Source organism: Ursus arctos, unplaced genomic scaffold, assembly GCF_023065955.2.
Source record: "Ursus arctos isolate Adak ecotype North America unplaced genomic scaffold, UrsArc2.0 scaffold_30, whole genome shotgun sequence".
Taxonomy (NCBI): domain Eukaryota; kingdom Metazoa; phylum Chordata; class Mammalia; order Carnivora; family Ursidae; genus Ursus; species Ursus arctos.
The window spans coordinates 26,124,416-26,147,626 of NW_026622986.1; the positions used below are offsets into that span (position 1 = coordinate 26,124,416).

General features: G+C 44.7%; 1 protein-coding gene across 2 annotated transcripts in view; it reads right to left on the reverse strand.

The window, feature by feature from the left end:
• The window catches only part of PROSER2 (proline and serine rich 2), a 42,139-nt gene that overhangs the window by 13,603 nt on the left and 5,325 nt on the right, over positions 1-23,211 (reverse strand). For both annotated transcript variants that reach the window (XM_026478635.4, XM_026478634.4), the window contains exon 2: positions 9,612-9,830. In XM_026478635.4, coding sequence (XP_026334420.2) covers positions 9,612-9,749 — 138 coding nt within the window. In that variant the 5' untranslated portion in view covers positions 9,750-9,830. The remainder of the gene's footprint in view (positions 1-9,611; positions 9,831-23,211) is intronic.

Consider the following 23,211-nt stretch of genomic DNA (forward strand, 5'->3'; position numbering starts at 1 on the left):
TTTGCTCAGGGCTGTGGGAGTTGGGGGAAGCAGGGAGTGACTGCTAATGGGCGTGGGGTTTCTTTGGGGGCGGTGAAAATGTTCTAAGTGTGATTGTGATGATGGTTGCCCCAACTCTGTGAACCTACTAAAAACCACTGACTAGCAAACTTTAAACGGGTGAATTGTCTGGTATGTGAATGGTATCTCAGTAGAGCGGTCACGTAGTGAAAATAGCAACAAGGAAGGTAGGGGCCTCGTGGCCCCCATGGAGGGGGGAGGGAGCCCTGGCAGTGGTGGTCCTTGCTTTGCTGGTGGGGCTTTTGGAGGCAGCATTTGCTGACTTAGTTCCAAAGATAGGATAGTTCCAAAGATAAGTAGATAGGAAATGAAGGTAAACGAAAACAGCAGTTTTCTTTGGAAGAAGGGAATTGAAGAATTATGTTAGTATTTGGAAGGAAGTAGGCTGACAGGAGAATTTTTTTTTTTAATTCCCTTTCTATAAATGGTTTTTTTAATGTACCAATTTGGGCTACCAATCTCCAGATCTATAAGAACTATCTAGAAAACCGTACCTCCCTGCCCAATTCTACCCCACCATGCTGACTTCAGGTAATGTCTCTAAGTCTCCAAGGGAAACACCATTTGTTTCAAGAATGTGAGAGCACATACCTTTCTACCCTAATAGGTATATTAATTGTGAAGAAATAATTTCTATTATATTCAAACCAGAAAATTCAAAATGCTTAATCTACTAAAGTAATTATAACGGATGCTATACAAAGTCCTGGTCTTCCTGATGTCTGTCCACTCCTGCACGAAGATGACAGAAGGAATGTCTACCTAGTCCCAGCAGAGCTCTGAGAGGAACATCCAGATAAGTTGGATGACAGACTTTTAAGATTTTATTTTTAAATTTTTTAAAAGATTTTATTTATTTAAGAGAGAGAGAGAGGGCGCACTAGATAGGGGGAGGGGCTGAGAGAGAGAGGGAGAAGCAGACTCCCCGCTGAGCAGGGAACCCAACCCAGGGCCCCAGGATCATGACCTGAGCCGAAGGCAGATGCTTAACCGACTGAACCACCCAGGTGTCCCTAAGATTTTATTTTTATATTTAAGTAATCTCTACACCCCATGTGGGGTTTGAACTTACAACCTTGAGATCAAGAGTCACATACTCCACTGACTGAGCCAGCCAGGTACCATGGATGACAGGCTTTTTTTTTTTAGATTTTATTTATTTATTTATTTATTTGAGAGAGAGAAAGCGTCGGGGGGAGGGGCAGAGGGAGAGAGAAAATCTCAAGCAGACTCTGCGTTGAGCTTGGAGCTCTATACGGGGCTTGAACTCACGACACCAAGACCATGACCTGAGCCCAAATCAAGAGTCGATGCTCCACCCACTGCGCCATCCAGGCACCCCTGGATGACAGACTTTTATAGCAAATGTTACCAACAGTTCTAAAAGTCAACAGTCCTAGATATGCCTACGGGAGTGCAGATTTGGGACAGGAGTTTCATTTCAGGGGAAAATGTGGAGAGGAAAAAAAAACCTTTGGCTAAACAAAAAAGTCGAGGAAGCCCAAAACACTCATACTAAACGTTGCCTAAAAAAGTACTGAATTAATTAAGTTCTGAAGCTTTTTTCTTTTTTTTTTTTTTTTAGGTTTATTTATTATTTGAGAGAGAGAGAGAGAGCAAGCAGGAGGCGGGAGAGGGAGAATCTCAAGCAGGTTCCATGCTCAGCATGGAGCCCGATGCGGGGTTCAATCTCAGGACCCTGAGATAGTGATCTGAGCTAAAACCAAGACTTGGAGGCTTAACTGACTGAGCCACCCAGGCACCCCTTGTTTTGTTTTTCATTTAAACAAAGAAATTGGGCTTGGGGCGCCTGGGTGGCTCAGTCCATTGAGCGAACAAGTCTTAATTTCGGTTCAGGTCATGGTCTCAGGGTCGTGGGATTGAGCCCCGAGTCAGGCTCTATGCTCAGCACAAGGCCTGCTTGTCTCTCTCCTTCTGCTCCCCCCCCCACTTGCCCTCCCTCCCTCTAGCTCTCTCTCATAAATAAATAAGACAATGTGGCAACTCCTTGTGAGGAAGAAAAAGGAACTTGTAGAATTCATCTCTATTCTAGACAAAAAAAAAATCATAACCAAGATTATGATGGCTAAAAATATTCTTTTTAAAAAAATTATGATATGTTAGTCACCATACAGTATATCCTTAGTTTTTGATGTAGTGTTCCATGATTCATTGTTTGCATATAACACCCAGTGCTCCATGCAATACGTGCCCTCCTTAATACCCATCACCGGGCTAACCCATCCCCCCACCCCCCTCCCCTCTAAAACCCTTAGTTTGTTTCCCAGAGTACATAGTCTCTCATGGTTCATTTCCCCCTTGGTTTACCCCCCCTTCATTTTTCCCTTCCTTCTCCTACCGATCTCCCTGCTATTCCATATGTTCCATGAATGAGTGAAACCATATGATAATTGTCTTTTTCTGCTTGACTTATTTCACTTAGCATAATCTCCTCCAGTCCCGTCCATGTTGCTGCAAATGTTGGGTAATCGTTCTTTCTGATGGCTAAGTAATATTCCACTGTATATATGGACCACATCTTCTTAATCCAGTCATCTGTTGAAGGGCATCTCGGCTCCTTCCACGATTTAGCTATTGTGGACAATGCTGCTATGAACATTGGGGTGCATATGGCCCTTCTCTTCACTACATCTGGATCTTTGGGATAAATACCCAGTAGTGCAATTGCTGGGTCATAGGGTAGCTCAATTTTTAACTTTTTAAGGGACCTCCACACTGTTTTCCAGAGTGGCTGCACCAACTTGCATTTCCACCAACAATGTAGGAGGGATCCCCTTTCTCCACATGTTCTCCAACAATTGTTTCTTGCTTTGTCCATGTTTGCCATTGTAACTGGTGTAAGGTGGTATCTCAAGGTGGTTTTGATTTGTATTTCCTGATGGCTAATGATGTTGAACATTTTTTCATGTGTGTGTTTGGCTAGAAATATTCTTGAGATGAACCAAGACCTCGCAGGCAAGCAGCCTAGAGTATTTGTTTTGGCAGAGTGTGATTTGATGTTCATATTTGCCTTTTTTTTTTTAAGATTTTATTTATTTATTTGTCAGAGAGAGAGCATGAGAGAGAGAGCACGAGCAGGGGGGAGGGATAGAGGGAGAAGGAGAAGCAGACTCCTGGCTAAGCAGGGAGCCCCAACTCGGGACTCGATCCGAGGACCCTGGGATCATGACCTGAGCCGAAGGCAGGCGCTTCACCGACAGAGGCCCCAGGCGCCCCTCACAGTTGCTTTTTCCACACATTAAAATGACCTTCCAGACACTTGAGCAAGGCTTCACTGACCTAAGCTGATGAGAGACGCCCCCACCCCTGCAGCTGAAGCCCAACAGGGGCGGAGAGAAGCACATAGACATGGGCCTCTGGGCAGCTCCTGACCCGGCTCTCCCCTGCGAGAGACCAGAAGTGCACAGGGCACTCCCACAGGGCAGGGTAAGGGCTTCATTATGGTGGCCTCGAGCTGGTCACTGTGGTGAGTGTTCACCAGGGCCAACTGAAACCCATACTTCTGGCCGGAAAGAGACACAAACCAACCACTGAGGGATGAGATGGGCGCCCAGTTTTGATTATAGATCTAAAGAACCACGGCTTCGAAGGATCCCCACTGGGCTCCCTGGTGGCCTGCAGCTCCCCCAACCACGGTATTATAAAGTCCTGACTAAGCCAGAGCCGCCTTGCCTGTGCCCGCCACCCAGCGCCCTCCTGACCCCAACAGGGGACTCAATCCCAGGATCATGACCTGGGCCGAAGGCAGACGCTTAACCAACAGAGCCCCCCAGGTGCCCCTGCTTCTCCTTTCTACCCTCGGTTCTGTTCCCTCTCCTTGGAATCATCCAGCCTCTACTGTGTCTGACTGCTGTCTATGACCCGGACGTCACCTAACCTCGCCACGCAGACAGTGTTCACCACTGCTTGCTCTACCTTCTTATTCCATGACAAATGGGAGAGGCCAAAAGGCAATCAAAGGCTTTGGAGAAGGAAGGGGGTAATCAGGAGCTGACAACTGCTGTCTGACCACAGGCTCATTATGTGACTGCAGGGCCATGATGTTTGTTAGCTCGGGGAGAAGGGAGGGTTGCAGGACAGTTCACTGAACAGTAAATCTCCAAACACTCAGCAATGAATCTGGATCATTGTTTTCGCCCAAGTTAGAGATAAAAATGAACAGGAGGTATGTCTGAGGATTCGGGGTGCTTCTAATCTGCCCTCAAAGAAGAATGTGCGTTACCAAGTCCCTTAAGAGCTGTGGGTATTAAGAGTTTCCCACACTTTTCAAGCAGGTGGTCACCTGCTCTTCTAGAGGACGCCCCAGGAGGCCTGCAGGCTGCAGGGCTACACGCAGAAACGGCACCCAAGCACAGTGGCAGGAAGCAGCTGTCTGTCCTTGGGCGTTTTGTGAGATGTGTGCTCCAATCCCAGCCTGAAGGGATTAAGAATATTGGGAAGTCTACACCCAAAGCTTCCTTCGTTCCCTTAAACAGCTATCATTTATGAATGTCTCCAAATTCTTCTAGAAACTTTCGTCCTGAATCCACATCATCGACTGAGGCGGTAAGTTCTAGAACCACCCGCCCAACCTTGCAAAGACGTGTTGCCTTGTGCTGCACAGAAGCCGTCCTTCTTAAGTGCCAAAGGGGGAAAAACACATTTGTAAGGTATCCTCTCACTTAAGGATTTCAAGATTTGGCCAACCTGTTCTCGTTCTGGCTCTGCCTTTCATTAAAGAGTGTTCAGAGGAAGACTTCCTTACAAGAGAAACAGCCAGCCTCTTGGTGCTAAAGACCGCATCCTCTGCCCTCTTGGAACAGCCCCGCTCATCATGGGCGCCACGCGGGCAGCCGGAACAAGCCTATTGAAGCAGCTATTTTCATTTTAAGCTTGCACTGGCTCAGGAGAAAAGTTTCCATTGTGTAAAGATCTGTTATACCCCAGGCAAGCCTTCAACCAGTGTTTGAAAACTTTAGGATACTCTCATTTAACATCAGGCATTCATGTTGTCTCTTCTTTTAAAAATAACACTTGCTTAAAAGAACTGCTTCTGAACTAGGTTATCTCGTATTGAAAGAGCCTTCCAAGAGCCGCGTCGAACACCGTACAATGTAGAGGCCTGAAAGCACGGTCACTGACTAGTCAGTCTTTCGTGAGGTTGGGGATTACAGGGCAGCAAGTGCCGAAACTACTGTGGTTGAATCTCATTCCGAAAAGACGAGTCATAAAAAGACCTGATGACTTAGAATCAAAACATATAGAGCTCCTCTCCACATTTAGCCTCCCCAAAAGTTCACAAGTTTTTTTTTAATGGTGTAGCTAGTTCACTGGTGCAAGGGGCCGGCTGCCAAGACACTGCTTCATAAAAGTCAAGTCCTCGTCAAAATGCCAAATTTTCTCAGGGTGCCGCTCCTCTCTGAGGACAACGCACAACTGTGAGATGACAGAAGTGACAGCTCAAGTTGGCTCAAAGATCTTCCAGAAAGGAAACTGCTTGAAAACAAGCAGAGGTCTGCAAAGAAGGTGCCGGAACAGGACTGGGACGTGTCCTCCTACAGACAGCAAGAGGAGCAGGGAGCCAAGTGGGGTACGTGGCAGGATTATGCCATCACACCCAGGCACACACGCATCCTCAGAAAGTAATTTCATCATGTGCTTCCTGAAAGTACAGTCTGCAATGCCGTTGCCACAATTATGCTCCACTGGGTACAATGCTGGGCGCTGCGGGGAACCAAAGATTGGACACATGGCAGTCCCGCTGCAGGACGGTACCGGAGAGAAAAGAACCGTGGAGGATAGGCATTCCGGACGGTCACTCCAAAGTGATGCCCCAGAGCGAGATTGCTAGAATGAGGAAGTGTGTGAGATGCTGGGCGGGTGGGGAGAGATGCTCTCCCGTTCCCGTCTCATCGTTCGTGGCCGAAGGAAAATCTCAGGAGACTACTGAGGACACAGAGACACGACACAGAGAGCACGGATCCAACTAGAAGCCTGGGCGGGATGAAGCGGAATCACTCGCAACCTGGAGCTAAGAGGGCGCTGGCCAAAGAGGCTGCCGTTAGGAAGCCCGGACTGCGTGCTGGCCAGCACGTCCTTACAGTCACCCTGGGGGAAGAATTATTATCCCACCACCCCAGTTTTTAACTCAGGAAGAAAATAACCCAGGAACACAGTGACTCACTAACCTTTCCCAGGTTCCAAAGGAGAGGAATTTGAATTTGAACTCGGGCCTGTCACTACTACCCTGTGTTTATTACTCTTCTGTGCTGATTTTTAGGACACACACTGGTTAGGAAGAAAGAAAGCAAATTTAAACATGCATCAGGTGGGTTTTTTTGGATTTGAGAGAAATTATAAGTATATTGGGGAATGTCCTGCTGATACGTATTCAACCCCACCGCAAAACCTATGCAGACCCACACTGATGGCTCAGAAACCCTTCCCCAAAGGCAGTTCATGTTGGTCTCACTCTACCCACTTTGACCTCCTGATATTTATGAATGTAAGAGATCTGTAGTCTCTCCCACCTTTGAACTTAATATTTCTAATATATTTCTAAAAAATGTCCATGATAAAAAGGTTTTTAAAAAGTATTTTATTTATTTGAGAGAGAGCATGAGTGGAGGAAGAGGGAGAAGCAGACTTTCCACTGAGCAGAGAGCCCGAATCAGGGCTCGATTCCAGAACCCTGAGCTCATGACCCGAGCAAAAAGCAGACGCCCAACCGACTGAGCCACCCAGATGCCCCTTTGATTACCAGTTTTAAAATAAATCGCTTCTCTTTGTGACTCTGGACTGGATATTTAATAGACCTCCCTTCAAACAAGAGCTTTTGTCTCCGAAGATGTATTCTTGTGTGTGACATCCTGACAAAGCATTAACATGATGCATATTCCCCAAATCTGCCGGATGACAGACCTGAATGTCCCGCCTGCCTATACATACATTCTATGGCAAGCTGTATTTTCTATGGCAGTGTCTTGTAAACTCCCCAAGTTCACTTTACAGACTACTTCTTCCAGTAAAGATGCCTGTGGGTATTCTGGTGGCTGTGATCCCCTCTACGAGGCTCTTTTCAGTTTCCCCTTAAACCTTCATGATGGTCAGTATGATGCACCCCCAGGCCAGCGGCTGGGTGAAGGACCTGTTCCCCCATCTGGTGGCAGTGCTGCTGGAAAGTGGGCCTCAGCTGCTAGTCCTCTTTGGGGACTGTCTCAAGCTAAAGGAAACCTTCCTGTCGAGGTCACATGTCCTTCCAGGGGTGTCTTGCCTCCAGTGGCTGATCACCAAGTGGGTAAAAAGGCTCCACACTTAACCCGATGTGGGACCACTGAAGGACCATCCCAGGTCCCAGCTTCCTGGGGAGGAGCTTCTCCCCGCCCGCTGCTGCTTCCTCTTCCTTCCAGGCGCTGATCCCAGGAGCACCCCTAAAAAGCCCCTTGCACTCCATCCTCCTAACCTGCATCTCAGAATCTGCCTCCTGGGGAAGCAGATCGGCAACAACCCCTTGTGTCATACTGGGTCACAGCCACTAGAATGTAAGGGCCACTGCTGTACTCCTGACTCCCAGAACAAGGCATTTGAGCAAATGTATAAATCACACATACCAAAGAGACAGAAGGTGGTGGAGGACAGTGAATGCTGCTCCTCACTGGACAAGTTCACAGAGATCCGTCAAGTCCTATTTGTCTCTGGAGCATGTGAGTTTGAGCCACACTGAAGATTTGGTGAAAGTAGGCGTTAACTGGTTAGAATGAAGAACGGACCCTATGCGACTAGAGCGGAGATTCAAAAACAGCAACTTTCCTTCCCCAAAATCAAAGCATCTGGCCTGTTTGGGATCGTGGTCTCTCCCAGCAGAAGGAGAGAAGGGATTTTTTTCATCCTCCATCAGAGGGGGCCATGCTGAGAAGCAGGCTAAGAGACTTGCCTCCAGTTCAACAAGAAAATAATTCAAATACCCTGACTGCTAACATGCTACACCCATTTCCTTAGATAGCACGGGCGCCTGAGAACACCCTCGGCTCTATCCCATCACCACTGGCACAGGTGGTCTCATCGACTGTAGGACCTAAGTCACCACCCCAACTTTTAGAAACACTGTCTACATCGAGTGGGCTGCTTCCTAACTAATACTTGAGAGCACATACTCCGCTAATTGCTGGCACGTTAATATGTCTTTTCTATGTATTCTTTTAATATGTCCTTTGTATATACTTAAATTTAAAAAGCAGGCCCAAATTCCCCATTATTAAGGATTTCTAGATTCCAAGATATTCAGGGAGTAATTTGTCATACGTTTCTTTTGGTGAATCAGATCTGATTGTATTTATTTCATCTTACCGTGATGGTTTAAGAAGAGATCCAAGTAGAAGTCTATAAAGTTCTATCATTACTATTCACTGCCCTCTATGCCATTCATGCCCGTCTTATATTCAGCACATTGGGGTTCATTTTAGGACTCGGTGTATCTGAAGGAAATTCTGCCCCCACTACAAGGGACTGAGACGAACAACCGAGACCATTCTCAGTGGGTCCAACGTTAACTCCCTCCTGTCCTTCCCTCTGTGAATATAAAGGTCTCTCTCCTGAAAGATGAATATCGTGAGGGGCAAGGGGTGCAGAAGGGCCACCTTTAAAACTAAAGACTCTTTTTGTAAATGTTGCCAAAGCTTTCTGACGCTGTCGAAGGGCCTGGATCCTGAGAGAAAGGGGTACAAAAGCACTTATATTTGCAAAGGATGTAAAAATCTGTTTTCAAAGTGAATTTGTTTTTGTCCTGTGAGGTGGTTCTCTCCTTTCAACCCCCTCCTTTTTAAAAAAAGATTTTTAATTATTTATTTGAGAGACAGAGATAGTGACAGAGATAGCAAGAGAGAGAGAGACAGAGACAGAGATAGAGAGGAAAGCGCGGGGAGAAGAGGGAGAAGCAGACTCCCTGCTGAGCAGGGAGCCCACCAGAGGGCTCAATCCCAGGACCCTGGGATCAGGACCTGAGCTGAAGGCAGATGCTTAACTGACTGAGCCACCCTGGCGCCCCTCAACCCCTTTTATAAAAAAGATTTTATTTATTTAGGGAGAGAGAGAGAGAGCATGAGCGGGGGGGGGGGGAGAGGCGGAGGGAGAGAGAATCTGGGGCAGACTCTGTGCTGAGCTTGGAGCCTGAAGTGGGGTTCAATCTCACAACCCTGAGATCATGACCTGAGCCGAAATCAAGAGTCCGATGCTCAGACTGAGCCATCCTTTCAGCCCTGGGAGCTGAAAGGCAGCAGGCCCTTGCCAGGTGGGTTACAGCCTTTGGGCACGGTCCTCTTGGGGTCTCAGCAGCTGGGTTCCCGGCCACAGCGTGAGATTTGCTTTGCTGCTGAGCGGAACGCTCGGCATCTGTGCAAACCTTAAGATGATTACAAATGAAATGCCACTTCACAAAGCAAGTATGCTGAGACGTCGAGCTCGTGAACCCAAGAGGATATTGTAAGATATTCCTCAAAGGGCAGGGGGTTGCACAAAACCAGGCAGCCGGAGCGTTAAAGAAAACGGTCACTCACCAAAGTCAAACTCCGGGAGCGGGAGCTGCTGCTTCGACTGTCCAAGCTGCCCCCTCTGCTCAGGTCACTGAGCCCGCAGCTGGGGGACACATCCGAGTCCATCTCCGAAGAGTCTGACTGCTGGCGGTTCACAGGCATCCCCACAGACACCTCGGCCACTGGCCCGGTCACAGGAAGTGGGGAAAGGGTCAGGGTCCCATTCTCAAGTAGCAACTGCCTCTGTAGAAACCAAGCACAGGGGGACAGGGTTAGAGAGCCCACACAGTGAATGCCTTACCTGCCGAAATGAAAGGCTCGGTGTGGGTCAGGGTCATCTCGGTTTGCAGCCTCGACCATCGAGACAAAGGGACTTTAGAGCCCCTAAATCCATGTGTTTGCTCATTTCCATTTCTCCTTTATATCCCTTTCCATCATGAAGTTGTGAATCATTTTTAAGGAAAAGATGAACGGACTAACAATTACTTTGTTGCTGAAAATCCGATAGGATAATGTTCCAGCTCCTTCCTTTGCACGGAGGACCTGTACTCTCATGCTCTTTCTCACGTGGATTCAGTCTTTCCCTGTGCTCTTTATTGATTCCAGTCTCTTCTACCTCAGACACCACAAAATCATGGTTCCATTTCCAGCTTCACTGCAGGTCAGAGTTGAGAGAAGTAATTGTGAAAGAAAGTCTGGTTGGCATCTCTGAAATTCTAGGCTCTCTGGAGGCCGAGATGCTCTTGCAATGTCTACATAAGACACTAAGGTATCGTAAGTTTTTACAAGGAAGTTCATGTTTTTTACTTTCAGGAACAAAGACAACGAAATTTCCCCTACCAGCTCCTTAGTTTCATACTCTGACTCTTAGAGCAGGAAATTCAGCTCAGTCTCTGAACAATGGACAATGGAGTTCAACAAAACCTTCTAGAAGACCAAACAAGATTAATAGGGAATAAGGGAATAAGCCTCTTGTAGAGGCTTAGGGCCAGTGGAGAGATACAAGCCCACGTCATTCATTCCTAAACTGAAAATACTGCCAGGTGGCCTTACAAGCCCCTGTAAGAATACTGAGGGGCATGTGAGCTCAGATAACCATTGGCACAACTCTGTGTGTGTGTGTGTGTGTGTGTGTGTGTGTGTGTGTGTATGCTCACGCTCGTGTGTGTATTAATTTTTAATAGAAACACGACCGTCTATGGAGAAAGTCCAATCAGTATGCAATACTCTTGGGCGGACTTTGTCATTTAAAACTTCTAAAATTACTGTGAGATCTTCTTAGGGAAATCCTGAAGGTGTGAGAACAGCTTAAAAAGGAAACTACTCCTTGCCAGGTTTCTCTTTATTTTTCAGGTGAATCAGCCCAAGTTAACTGGCAATTTAAGACCAAATCTAGGGAACAAAAGATTCTGAGCATATATGTACTTTCTGGAAGTCGCCATTATTCTAAATGGCAAAAAAAGGCTTAAGAAAATGTTAAAGTTTTTTTTTCAAGATTTATTTATTTGAGAGAAAGAGCAAGCTTGAGAGTGCAGCAGAGGGAGGGGCAGAGGGAGAGGGAGATAAGCAGACTCCCCGCTAAGCGGGGAGCCTGACTTGGCCTTGATCCCAGCACCCTGGGATCACGTCCTGAGCCGAAATCAAGAGTCAGACGCTTAACCGACTGAGCCACTCCAGCGCCCCCCAAAATGTTAAAGGTTTTAAATTTTGTTTAATAGTACGCAAGCCTAAACCATGCACAGACTATCTAAACCATCTACATAGCCGGTAAAGCACAACATCCCTGGGACGGTGAGTAGCTGGGGCCTGCGTGAGGTGGGAGGAGGTGCAGAGAGGACCCGCTGACTCTCATTCACTCCTGAACTAAGTGAGTCACTGCTCCAGGGAAAGGAGGGAGATGCGGGGCAGTAAGTCTTCCCCCGACGCAACAGGGAGGTGAAAGACAGGGAAGTGAGATGCTCATCAGCCCCACATGAGAAGGGAACCTGGCAGACGTGCCTCTTCTGTGGGAAAGGGTCTGGAATTTTGCAACAAGTCTATGCCGTAAGAGCAGCTCCGCGAGGCACCGCAGTATGGCCAGAGGGCGGTAGCTGACCACATCATTCCAGAGCACACCTTTTTCTTGTGTTCCTACAATTTTAAAAGCTATCCTGACACTGTAAAACTATAACATTTAGACGTTTACAAATTACTGTCTTGAAAGAATATGAGGAAGCTAACCAGAATTCTCCAGAAGGCAGAGGTTGTCAGGGAGAAAGTGGAAACCTTGGTCCCACATCCTTCACAGGCTCAAGGTGCCAATCTCCTGTGATCTCTTAAGGCCTCAAGAACGAGGGGCTCCCGAGTCCTAGTTCCCTGGGAACTAAAAATACAGAATCCCAAGGTGGTCTGCGGTGGAGAGAGCAAAGTTTTCTGAAGTGGAAGGGCAAGGAAGCAGCCTTCTTCTCTGGTCTGCCCTGGGAAGGGAATAGGGCAGACAGGTTTGACAGGAGTGACTCCCCCAAGCCTGTGAGTCCAGGATGGTCATTACCACCCTAAAATATTTAGTCTCCTTGTCCAATCACATGTTCACTCTTTGGGTTTACAGTTTACTTTATACCAAGAGAGAGCCCCATAGGTGAAGAAGCTGACTTCTAGCAGAGGGGCAGAACCAGGCCCACGAGAAGTCCCAGCAAGTCTGACACCACAGGAGTAGAAATTTGAGCCACTGTGCTCACTTTCTATTTTTAAAATTTTATTTAATTAATTAATTTATTTGTGAGAGAGAGAGAGAGCAGAGGGAGGGGCAGAAGGAGAGAGAGGGAGAGAGAATCTCAAGCAGGTTCCATGATCAGTGCAGAACCCAACGTGGGGCTCAGTGTTAGGACCCTGAGATCGTGATCTGAGCTGAGATCAAGAGTCAGATGCTTACGTGACTGAGCTACCCAGGTGCCCCAAACTGTGCTCCCTTTCTGTTTATTTTCTTCTACTTCCTGTGTTTATTTCTCATTATTTACTCGTAACATCCTTGTTTGGAAAGGTCTAGTTCATCAGTTGAGCAGAGAGAACGAGGACAAGGTCATCACTGATCTTCAGTCTTAGTAAATCTCCATCTACCAAGCATGGCAGGTCGGAAGGACAGCAGGATCTGGGCTGAGGGGCCTGGTGGGGCTGGGGGGCTGTGGCATTGAGGCAAGTGAACCCCCCAAGTCAGTGTACTGCAGCAGATAGAGAGATGCTCAGAGCGGCTGTCTGTGGGGAGGGAGAAAGGGGTCACCAGGAGGCGAGGGTGGAGACGACGCTTTTGCCAAATGCTCTCTTCTGTCTTTCGAATGCCGCACACACTCACCATCCAATAAGTAATCTATTTCAGGGGCAATCAAAGCAGTTATCAAGTTATTTTACCAGGTCACACAGGAGCTGATAAAGACTTGGAAACTACTGCGGCTGTAAGGCTGCAAGAGAAAAATGTGAGAGACGAAGAGAGAAAGGACTATGACATTTTCATGACGAACAGGCAGGGCAGGGGTGTATTTCAAGAACAAAAGAGAGGGGGACCCTGGCTGCCAAAAGGTGCAACAGAGTAAGGACTAAAAACCGCACACTGAACTCACGAGCCTTATAAAGAGCGAGCAGTAGAGAGATGATCCAAAGCCCCCCACAGTGGGCCAAGGCATGGACGGGAGGAGTGGGGTGTGCAGCGAGTCGCTGGGGTGTGCTCTCCAGAGGGGGGGATGGGTAAATAGGTGAGGGGATGAAGACGTACACTTGTTGTGATGAGCACCAGACGATGTACGGAACAGCCGAATCACTAACTTGTACACCTGAAACTAATACAACAATGTACGTTAACTACCTGGAATTAAAATGAAAACTTAAGGGGCCCTGGGTGGCTCCGTTAGTTAAGTGGCTGACTCTTGATCTCAGCTCAAGTCTTGATCTCAGGGTCTTGAGTTCAAGCACCGTGTTGGGCCCCACCGTGGGCATGGAGCCTACTTAAAAAAAAAGAAGAAGAAATAAAATAAAAACTTAAAAAAGTTGAGATGTGATGGGAAAGACAAGGAAAAAAAGGCAGCAGCTACGGGGACACTGGGTTGGAGAAAGGTCATTTTGCGTCACTGGTTTTGTTTACCTATTTTGTTTAGTTTTTAAGAGGAGAAGTCTACTGATTAGCTCAGGGGAAAAGAGAAGGTAACAGCCCCATGGAGAAGCCCTCCTTTCCAGAGTCTGGTAGATGAGGCAGCCTGGCTGGTCTACTGAGACTGTTTCATCAGATGCTGAATGCTGTATGAAAAATTCCTCTGACAACTCTCTCTCCCTCGCAGAAGGAAAACGTCTCATCATAAAAAATGAGCAGGGTAATTTGAAAAAGAACCAAATTGAACTTAAAAAAAAAAGTTAATAGCAATTTAAAAACTCAAGTGGATGGGGTAAACAGAAGATTTAATATCTGAAGCGCTGGATGAACTTAATATTAGACATACTTTTTTATAAACTTCACGAAGTATGAGGGGAGAACTTCTTTTAACCCAATAAAAGATATCCATAAAAAATTACAGCAAACATCGCACTTACTGACAAAACGTTAAAACCATTCCCATTACCACCACTGCTGTCCTCTATATTATATTGTATTTAAGTTCTACCCCACATATAAGACTAGAAAAAAAATGTGTGAGGATTGAAAAGGAAGAAACAAAAATGTCAGTATTTATAGATAATTATGGTCTTTGTAGAAAACGCCAAGAATTTCATAAATTATTAGAATCAACTAGTGTTTTTTACAAAGTCACTGGATATTAATCAATATACAAAAAAAATCATTTTCTATATGCTAGCCACAAACAATAACTAAAAACAACATTTTAAATAGCATAACATATATATGCATATATGTATGTATATAAATTATATTACTGAGATTGGCACAAAAAACGTGCAAACTTTTTTGGAAAAAACAATAAAATGTTATTGAAAGTCAATAAAGAGATACCGTATTCAGGACTGGAAAAGTCAGTATCTTAAGACAAGCTGGTCTCCTAAACCTGAATTGCTCTGAAGCTATAGATGTGGGTTGTCCAATAAACTCTAGCCATGTGTGGTTACTTAAATGTAAACTAATTAAAATTTAATTAAAACATTTAGTTCCTCAGCTGCACTAGCCACATTTTAAGCATTAATTAATGGGAATTTTCCATCATCCTAGAAAGTTCTGTTGGACAATGCAGCCAATAGAGTAATCAAAATCATAATAGGGTTGTTTTTGGAGAAATCCAGTAGGCTGGTTTTTAAACTTCTTAGGGGCTTAAAAAAAGGAGAAAAAAACATACTGAGAAGAACAAAGAGCTAAGAACAACCAGGAAACTCCTAAAGAATCTGGAGGAACTGGCCTCATCAAGCTTCCAGAGTCATTATAAAGTAAAAGTAATTCAGACACAGGTAGATCAGCAAACACACCCATGGAACAGACTAGAAAGCCCAGAAATTGTTTGATATAAATTGCAAAAATGCTTTCTTAATTTGTATGTTGACTTGGAGAATTTTTTATTTTTCTATAGTTGGCTTCATCAATCTTTTGGCTTATATCTTATGGCTTTTGCAAATTTAGGCCTTTCCTGGGGCGCCTGGGTGGCTTAGTCAGTTAAGTGTCTGCCTTCAGCTCAGGTCATGATCTAGGGTCCTGGGATCAAGCCCCACGTCAGGCTCTCTGCGCAACAGGGAGGCTGCTTCTCCCTCTGCCTGCACCTCTGCCTGCTTGTGCCGCTCTCTCTCTGTCAAATAAATAAAATCTTTAAATAAATAAATAAATAAATATCTGATCCAAAGTGTGGAGGAGAGATCTATTTTCCCACCCCCAAGCCAAAAGGGACATGCAGTTACTCAAATGCCAAGTATTGAAAAACTCATCTGCTCCATTGTCTTAAAGTACTAAATGTTATTTTATTTACATGATAGGTTCTATTTCTGAATTTCCGATTCTGCTCCATTGATATTTCTGTTCATTAGGACTCAAAAAACCACAAATCCTATGGTGTAAATTGCAATGAATCTACGTAAACATGGAAGGCACTGTAGGCCACATTAATAGAAAAGAGGTAGGCCAGCGGAAGATGTTCACGGTCTCATAAAAGGAACTCATCGCTAGAATATACAAAAAATTCTTGTAAACCAACAGGAACAAGACAGGAAACTCATCAGAAAAAAAACATAAACAAGGAATATGATTAAGCAGTTCACAGAGAGGAAACCCAAGTGACTAAGAGGTATTTGAGAGACGTTCAATGTTACTGGCAAACAAAATAAATACAAGACTAGAACTACCATAAGACATTAGCTTATACCGACTGGATTGGAAAAATTAGACAACTGAAAAATAACAAATACCAGCAAGAATGTGGGGAAACGGGAAACTTCATGTACCACTCACTGTTGGGAGTCTAAAATTCATACGACCTCTCCATGGAGCAAGGGGGCAGTGCTTAATTAGTGAAACTATGCCCCGTGATCCAAAAATCCCACTGCTCAGTCTGTTCCGTGGGAATTCTCCAGGAATACAGGGGAACTTTGCTTGTAGTGGAGTAGAGGTGGTGGGAATCTAGATTCATCGCCCACCAGGAACTCCCAGAATAAGTCAAAACCTGGTAAACGCTTTTGCTATGGGACACCGTGCCCCAGTCAGAAGCAATCAACTGGACAATGGCATGCCTAGGTCCTAAAATGTTTTGAGTGAAAAGATACAGTCAGATTGTTAGCATAATTCCATTTACACAAATATAACACACACACAACAGTGTGTTTTATATCCATACCCAGAACACAAGCCAGTGGCAGGGATGGGCAGGTACAAGATGGCCCCATCTGCTGGGTGACAGGCGATACCTTCAGTTTCTTTCATGTACCTACTCCTACTGCCAGAGAAACAGAAAAGAAAGATGACCTGGACGTTTGAAGAGTAACGATTTATCAGATCATTTTATCACCTGGGAAAAGTCTGCAAGGCCCAGCCTTGAAGGAGATGTGCAGGACAGATGAGTTTGGACTTAATGAGGGAAGAGGAGAAGACATATGTAATCTAGAAACCTCAGGGCAATGCAGGATGGAAGCGCTTTCAAAGGAAGGAGAAACCACAAAGATAAACTTTTCTTGGATCGCGGTATAGCCTGGAATTAACCAGGGAAAGGTTGATCTGACCCAGTTTGCTGAAGAATGTAAGCTAGAACAAATATATTAAGTTCCTTCACGTTCAACTATTCGGCTTTGTACCTACTAGGTGGGGGGAAGGGAATCATAACTTAACACTGCTTTGATGCCCTCCAGACAAGCTAAACAAAATCACAAGGGTGATTACTGCCTTTGTTCGTGCTGAACATGAATGGAAAAATTATCCACCTTAACCGAGTGATGTGGAACTAATTTTGCTTAGCGTGCCTATAGGACACTTTAAAAAGAGAACTGCCCCAGCTCCTTGCCAAGGTAAACTCTTCATGAAAGAAAAGATCCAGGTTGGGTCCTAGGCTTGTGAACACCTGGACCTGTGGTTTACAGACCCTCACACTTTGTCTAGATGCTAGATAAACAGTCCCTTTCCCACATCAGGCTGTGCAGGAAGGTCCGTGTGTGCACCTATGAGTAACTGGGGCAGGATCCCTCCCTACCTGAGCCCTCCTGTTTCATCAGCTCGGTCTCTCCTGCTTCCACGCACAGGAATTCTGTGAAGACTTGTTCTAAAACGTAGACAATCAATCCTAGGAAAGGAATGATCTTTAAAGCTATAGCCTGAGAAATCCCAATATGATGATTTAACAACCGAGCCGCTTTCAAAAGTATGGGTTGTTGGTTTTTTGTGGGTCTTTTTGTTTTTTGTTTGACCTTCATGAACATTAAAAATGATCAGTGGCAATGGTTTCTGAGTCACCACAGCACATTATCATGAATGGGCTTTTTCATATGGTTAAGCAGTGGGTGAAAATAGAGAGAACAGCCGTTTTTACTGGAATGTATACACTCCTAGATGAAATAAGCAGTAAACACAAAATAGCCATTGTCGGCCTTCATGCTAGCAGCTCCTGACAACATTCGTTCATGTGAACACCAACGAGTGTGATAGGCGCTGTCCTCTGATTTACTGGAACCCAAAAGGCAGGAGCCCTACTTTTATCATTTCTGTCTGGTTCTGTCTTAATTCCTATTTTTATGTAAAGAGCGGGTGTTAAAAATGAGCTATCTATAACAAGAAATTAACTAGAAGATGGAGCTATGAATGATATCTACTCTTTTCTTTTTTAAGATTTTATTTCCAAGTCACCTCCACCCCTGACGTGGGGCTCAAACTCACAACCCCAAGATCAAGAGTCGCACGTTGCACCGACTGAGCCAGCCGGGGGCCCCTTCTATTGTCTTATTAACCCAATCCATACATGAGAAGGAGACAGAATGCCGATATACTCTTTTCTATTATTCAACTTAATTAGCGCTTTAACAAAACTCTTAGACTAAATGCACCACTTCATTCCTCCCCTAACAATAATTTACCAAACTTAAGTCCATAGAAAAATGATTTCACTGCAGGTGTCCTAGCACTTGTGATAGTTGCGAGAACAGCTCCGCGTTCCTGCTTCCACTTCACACACGGACACACGCAGCAACGCCACGCACGCCACGGACCTGGGAGAGCTGTTGGTCCTGCACGCTGTCTTCCGAGTTTTCTGCTCTCAAAAACCTTGTTAAAAATAAAACCAGTGCTCAGCACAACATTCGCCAGTGAATTCCAAGGACAGAGGGAACCTTTCTAAAATCCTGGATGACTTCTGCTACCACAGGCCTGGCAGTGCAGGCACAGTTCTGGTTTCCCCAGTCTGTCCTGCCAAGGTCCTATCTGTAAGGACCCAGAGCATTATGGTGTCTCTAGAACCCCGCCTAACCCTATCTCTTCCACCCTGTTTCCCACAATAGAAACCCTCTTATCTAGCCTTGTCTGCTTAATGTTCTGATCCATCGTGAGCCAGGTTTTGACTGTTTCCTCTGCTGCTCGCCTCCAAAGCCTCGCTCAGAAACTCAACCAAACCTCCTCAGATCTTGCTTCCTGATGTGCTCATTGCGGACCTCTCCCCTGGCTCCGTCCCTACCTACTGTGTCTATGTCACCGCTTGTTGATGACATCACATCATCTTCGTCATTCCGATACAAGCGATCACTTCAGGTTTCACCGCACAGAATCCTTTTTTCTCCAATTAGACTGCAAGCTCCTTGTGGGCAAAGAGCTCTCTTCTTTTTCCAATATGGTCACAGGACTTTGGAGAACATGTGTCCCAAAATAGAGACTTACTCTTCAGTACTTCACAACATTCATATTTTAAAACCATCTTATTCTTTTTTAAATTAGAGTATCCTTAAAACAGACCTTTGATCTAAAAGAAAGGCTTCAACACTTAGGAGTTCTTTCAGACGTGGTAACTTCACTGAGGTGACCATCCTTTATCCCTCCGTCATACAGATAGACCAAAGCAGTGAAATTTAGAAGAAATTACTCTCATTCAACCTATTTCAACCAAGGGCAAATGGGGAACACAGGGGAAGTAACCTGAAATACAGCCACAGAGGAGACGCTTCACTTAGCTTCACGAATGATGATCTGTTAAAAAGTCAGCACCAATAAATACATCAGACGCACCAAACCGGTGATGCTTCTCAATATTAACATGTAATAAATATCAGTCTAAATGCAGACATGTGTACAACTATAGGTATAAGCCATACCCAAGATTAACTTAAAAATTAAGCCTCTAACAGCGGAAGTAAAATCGATTATGTAGTAAATATTCTTTAGTGTGGGCTATTTCTCAATGTCAAGAAAACAAAAACCTTGGAAAGACAAGAAAGCTTCCAAAAAATATTCACTGAGCCAACTGGCAAACTATGACTGGACCCCAGCCCTGAAGATCAAAAGAAAGTCCTCCTCAGTTAGAAGTTGACTGGTGCTAGGAGTTAGAGATTTAGTTTTGTTCTGGAATTTTAAAATGTTTTTAAAAAATATTTTATTTATTTATTTTAGAGAGAGAGAGAGAGACAGCATGAGCAGGGGGAGGAGCAGAGGGAGAAGGAGAAGCAGGCTCGCTGCTAAGCAGGGACTTGATCCCAGGACCCTGGGATCATGACTTGAGCCAAAGGCAGACGCTTCACTGGCTGAGCCACCCAGGCGCCCCTGGAATTTTAAAATGTTAATGCGGCCAACGGTTTAGCATCCCTTATATGTGATTTTTGCTTTTTCTTTGAGTTGGGTTTTTTCCCTTACTACTGAAATGTCTTCTGTAAGAATTTAGGACCTTAAACTCTAACTGGCGCTCAAGGGTATTAAAGGCAATTACACATTTTAAAGCCTAGTAATTTTACTTCTCCAGAACAATTACCATGCTTTCATTTAGACTTTTTTTTGCTTTTGAAAAGCTCTTTTTGAATGATGTGGAAAAGCAAGATTCATTTCAGACTGTTTCAACTGTGAATAGTTTCAGCTATTGGAGATGGTAATTTACGGAGGGCCTCTCAGCACCTGAGAGTAACTGAGGTGCCTACCCTTAAGCAAACAAGTTCAGGGTTGAGGCCTCACCTAGCTAGGCTGGGTTAACAGGCCCTAAGGGAAGAAGCCTCCTGTTATCTGTTTCCTGTCACTGAACAGAGGATGTGGAAATCAGATTTTCCTAAAGTGAAACCTCATCTGAAAACAACCTTGACTAGATTTCAGATGAGTTCCTTGTAACAAGAAGAACATGAAGAAGCAAACAAAAAAACATCGACAAGAGCGAAATCTACTTCTACCTGATGAAATACAAATTTCATGTGTATACAAATGTGTACGAAGATGGACACTTCGAATTTCTTAGCTCATAAAAAGAAACTGAAATTCTATACGCCTATTGCATATTTCTGGGTTCTTAAGGAAATTAAAAAAAATTTTTTTAAAGATTTTATTTATTTATTTGACAGAGACAGCCAGAGAGAGAGGGAACACAAGCAGGGGGAGTGGGAGAGGAAGAAGCAGGCTCATAGCGGAGGAGCCTGATGTGGGGCTCGATCCCAGAACGCTGGGATCACGCCCTGAGCCAAAGGCAGACGCTTAACGCCTGAGCCACCCAGGCGCCCCTTAAGGAAATTTTTTTTAAAAAAGAAGAAAATCCCCATTTAACTTTTGTTGAACAAGTTTGGGTGTTTTCTCTGAACTTATTCAGCAAATATTACTAGAGCACCCACTTCATGCTACAACGGTGAGGTTAAGTGTGGTACTTTTTACTTAGAAGTAATAATTATGCCTTATTATTGTATAATACTATTGCTTTCTGAGAAGCTCAAAATTCTTAGCTGAATGTTTCTTTCATCCTCACAACAAAAATAAAGCCGAGGTAGAGCAGATTCATCTAGTATTGGTATTTATAACACCTGGTTAGATCGGAAGTACAGATCTGACCGGCATACCTTATCTCAAGTTGAACAGATTTAAATCCAAGCCAGGGGGAGCAAAGCTCACACAAGACATCCCGCTGGGTCAACCCACTACACTGGAACTTTCACCCCATCTTCCAAGACTTCTTTGCTAGCCCTGCTGGTGTGGTTATATATACAGAGGCTCCCTTCCTCACCCCAGACTCTTCCTAGACACTTCCTGGGAACACCGTCTGTAAGAACTTTCATCCTGAAAAAATGGGAATTAGCTAAGAAACACGATATTTAAATACACTATGTTTTCTGTGAATTTTCCAGTTCACTGATTGCATTCTTCCAATGGTTGAAAAGGGAAGGGTCTAACAACCGGCCCACAATTATGAGACTGAATCATACGAAGGTGCCATAGGTACAGGCTGAAAATAGCTGAATATTGGTAATTGCATATGGTTAACCTAATGTTAATAACTAGTGATGGCAAAAAAAAAATTCCTTAAAATGAAATTGTGGTTTTAAGTATGATTTACTACATATTGACACAAAAATGTTTTTCCTCAGAAGACACCTCTAAAATCACAATAGGAGGGGCGTCTGGGTGGCTCAGTGTGTTAAGCGTCCAACTCTTGATTTCAGGTCAGGTCATGATCTTAGGGCTGTGAGACTGAGCCCGGCATCGGGCGTGGAGTCTGCCTGAGATTCGCTGTGTCCCTCTGCCCCTCCCCACCCCTGAAAAAAATAAAATAAAAATAAATAAATAAAATCACAATAGGGGTCTGCAGGGGAAAAAAGTCTACTACACAACATATTCACCTCGCAGACACTGTAAAGACATCTGATTCATAAAGTGAAGTTGCCTGCCTCAGCAGGAGCTCAGTCACCAGAATCACTGGTTATCTGGTGTGTGTGGAGGGCAATTTAACAGATGAGGAAACTGAGGTCCAAAGCCCTTAAGTCAACTTGGCAAGTCTAGATCCTTAGTTCTCCATTCAGGAATAATGCTTTTTAAAACTCTTCTTGCACCAAAACATCCATTCAAGATTTGACATTTTCAGTGCCAACCCCTTGTTTGTACCATCTTATCTCATATTTCTATCCTCCCTTTCTCAACCCTGAATATCCCGTTCAATGTCAATTTACTCCCTGGGTGTACAAAGTCTACTCCTCAGTGAAGCCGGAAGATAAGACCTGCTGTCTTCCATGATTAACGCCCCAGATACAAGGCTATCCTCCTCAGCATTATAATCAAAGCCACAATTCTACCGCTCGGATTTTCCAGTATCCTCCCCTTGTTGGCCCAGCTTCGATGTCACATTCTCCAAGAGATGTTCTGATGCCCCGAAGGAAAGAATATCTCTGTCCTCTGCTCCCAAAAGAGAGCAGAGGGTCGCTGCTATCGACTCCTGTGGACATTTATCCTACCTCCTTTATTACATCATGAATTTCTCAAAGGCAAGGTCCACCCCTTATCCAGGCCTACATTCCCAGAAGTGCCTACCAAGGTAGGAACTTAAATCCTCACTAAAGCTCTTCAAACCCCCTGAATCTGTACAGAAAAATACCAAGTGCACCACTTTGGAAGGAAGCGATGGACCAAACTCACCCGTGTCGTCTAGTGGAAAGGAGCACAAGCATCGTTTTTTTCCCCACACGAGACAGTTCCTTTAAGTAAATTGTGCAACATGAGCTATTTTCAGTACCCTCACAGAATTAGGTGTGCAAAAGAAAACCGTCGTGAATCCTTAACTTACAATCATCAGTTTCAAGGTCTGAGGGGCCTGAGAAGTCATTTAGTCCTACCCCAAATTTCATAGGCCAGAAAACCAAGTTCCAGAAACGTGAGGTGGTGAACCCTACCAGAAAGGCAGACTTCCTCACCTCCAGTTGAGTGCTGCTCTTTTTCCCTATGCCAGGCTCTACTAATCTGTTAATAAAAAATAAAATAAAATAAAACGTATCTGCAGACATCAAAAAGAGAAGAGAAGCATATGCAGACTGGTATGTTTGTACACCCAGTGACTAGCTCAGTGCACAGTACAATGCCGGTGGTCAGCCTACAAATACCGCTGAATGAATGAAGGAACGACTCAGGCCTTTGGAACAATAATAAAATAGGCAGAATATGAAATATTTCAAAGCACTAGTCAGACAATTAGTCTCCTAGGAGGAGCAGCAGAAGCCTAAAAAAGAAAGCAGGGGGGAAAACCCCCAAAAC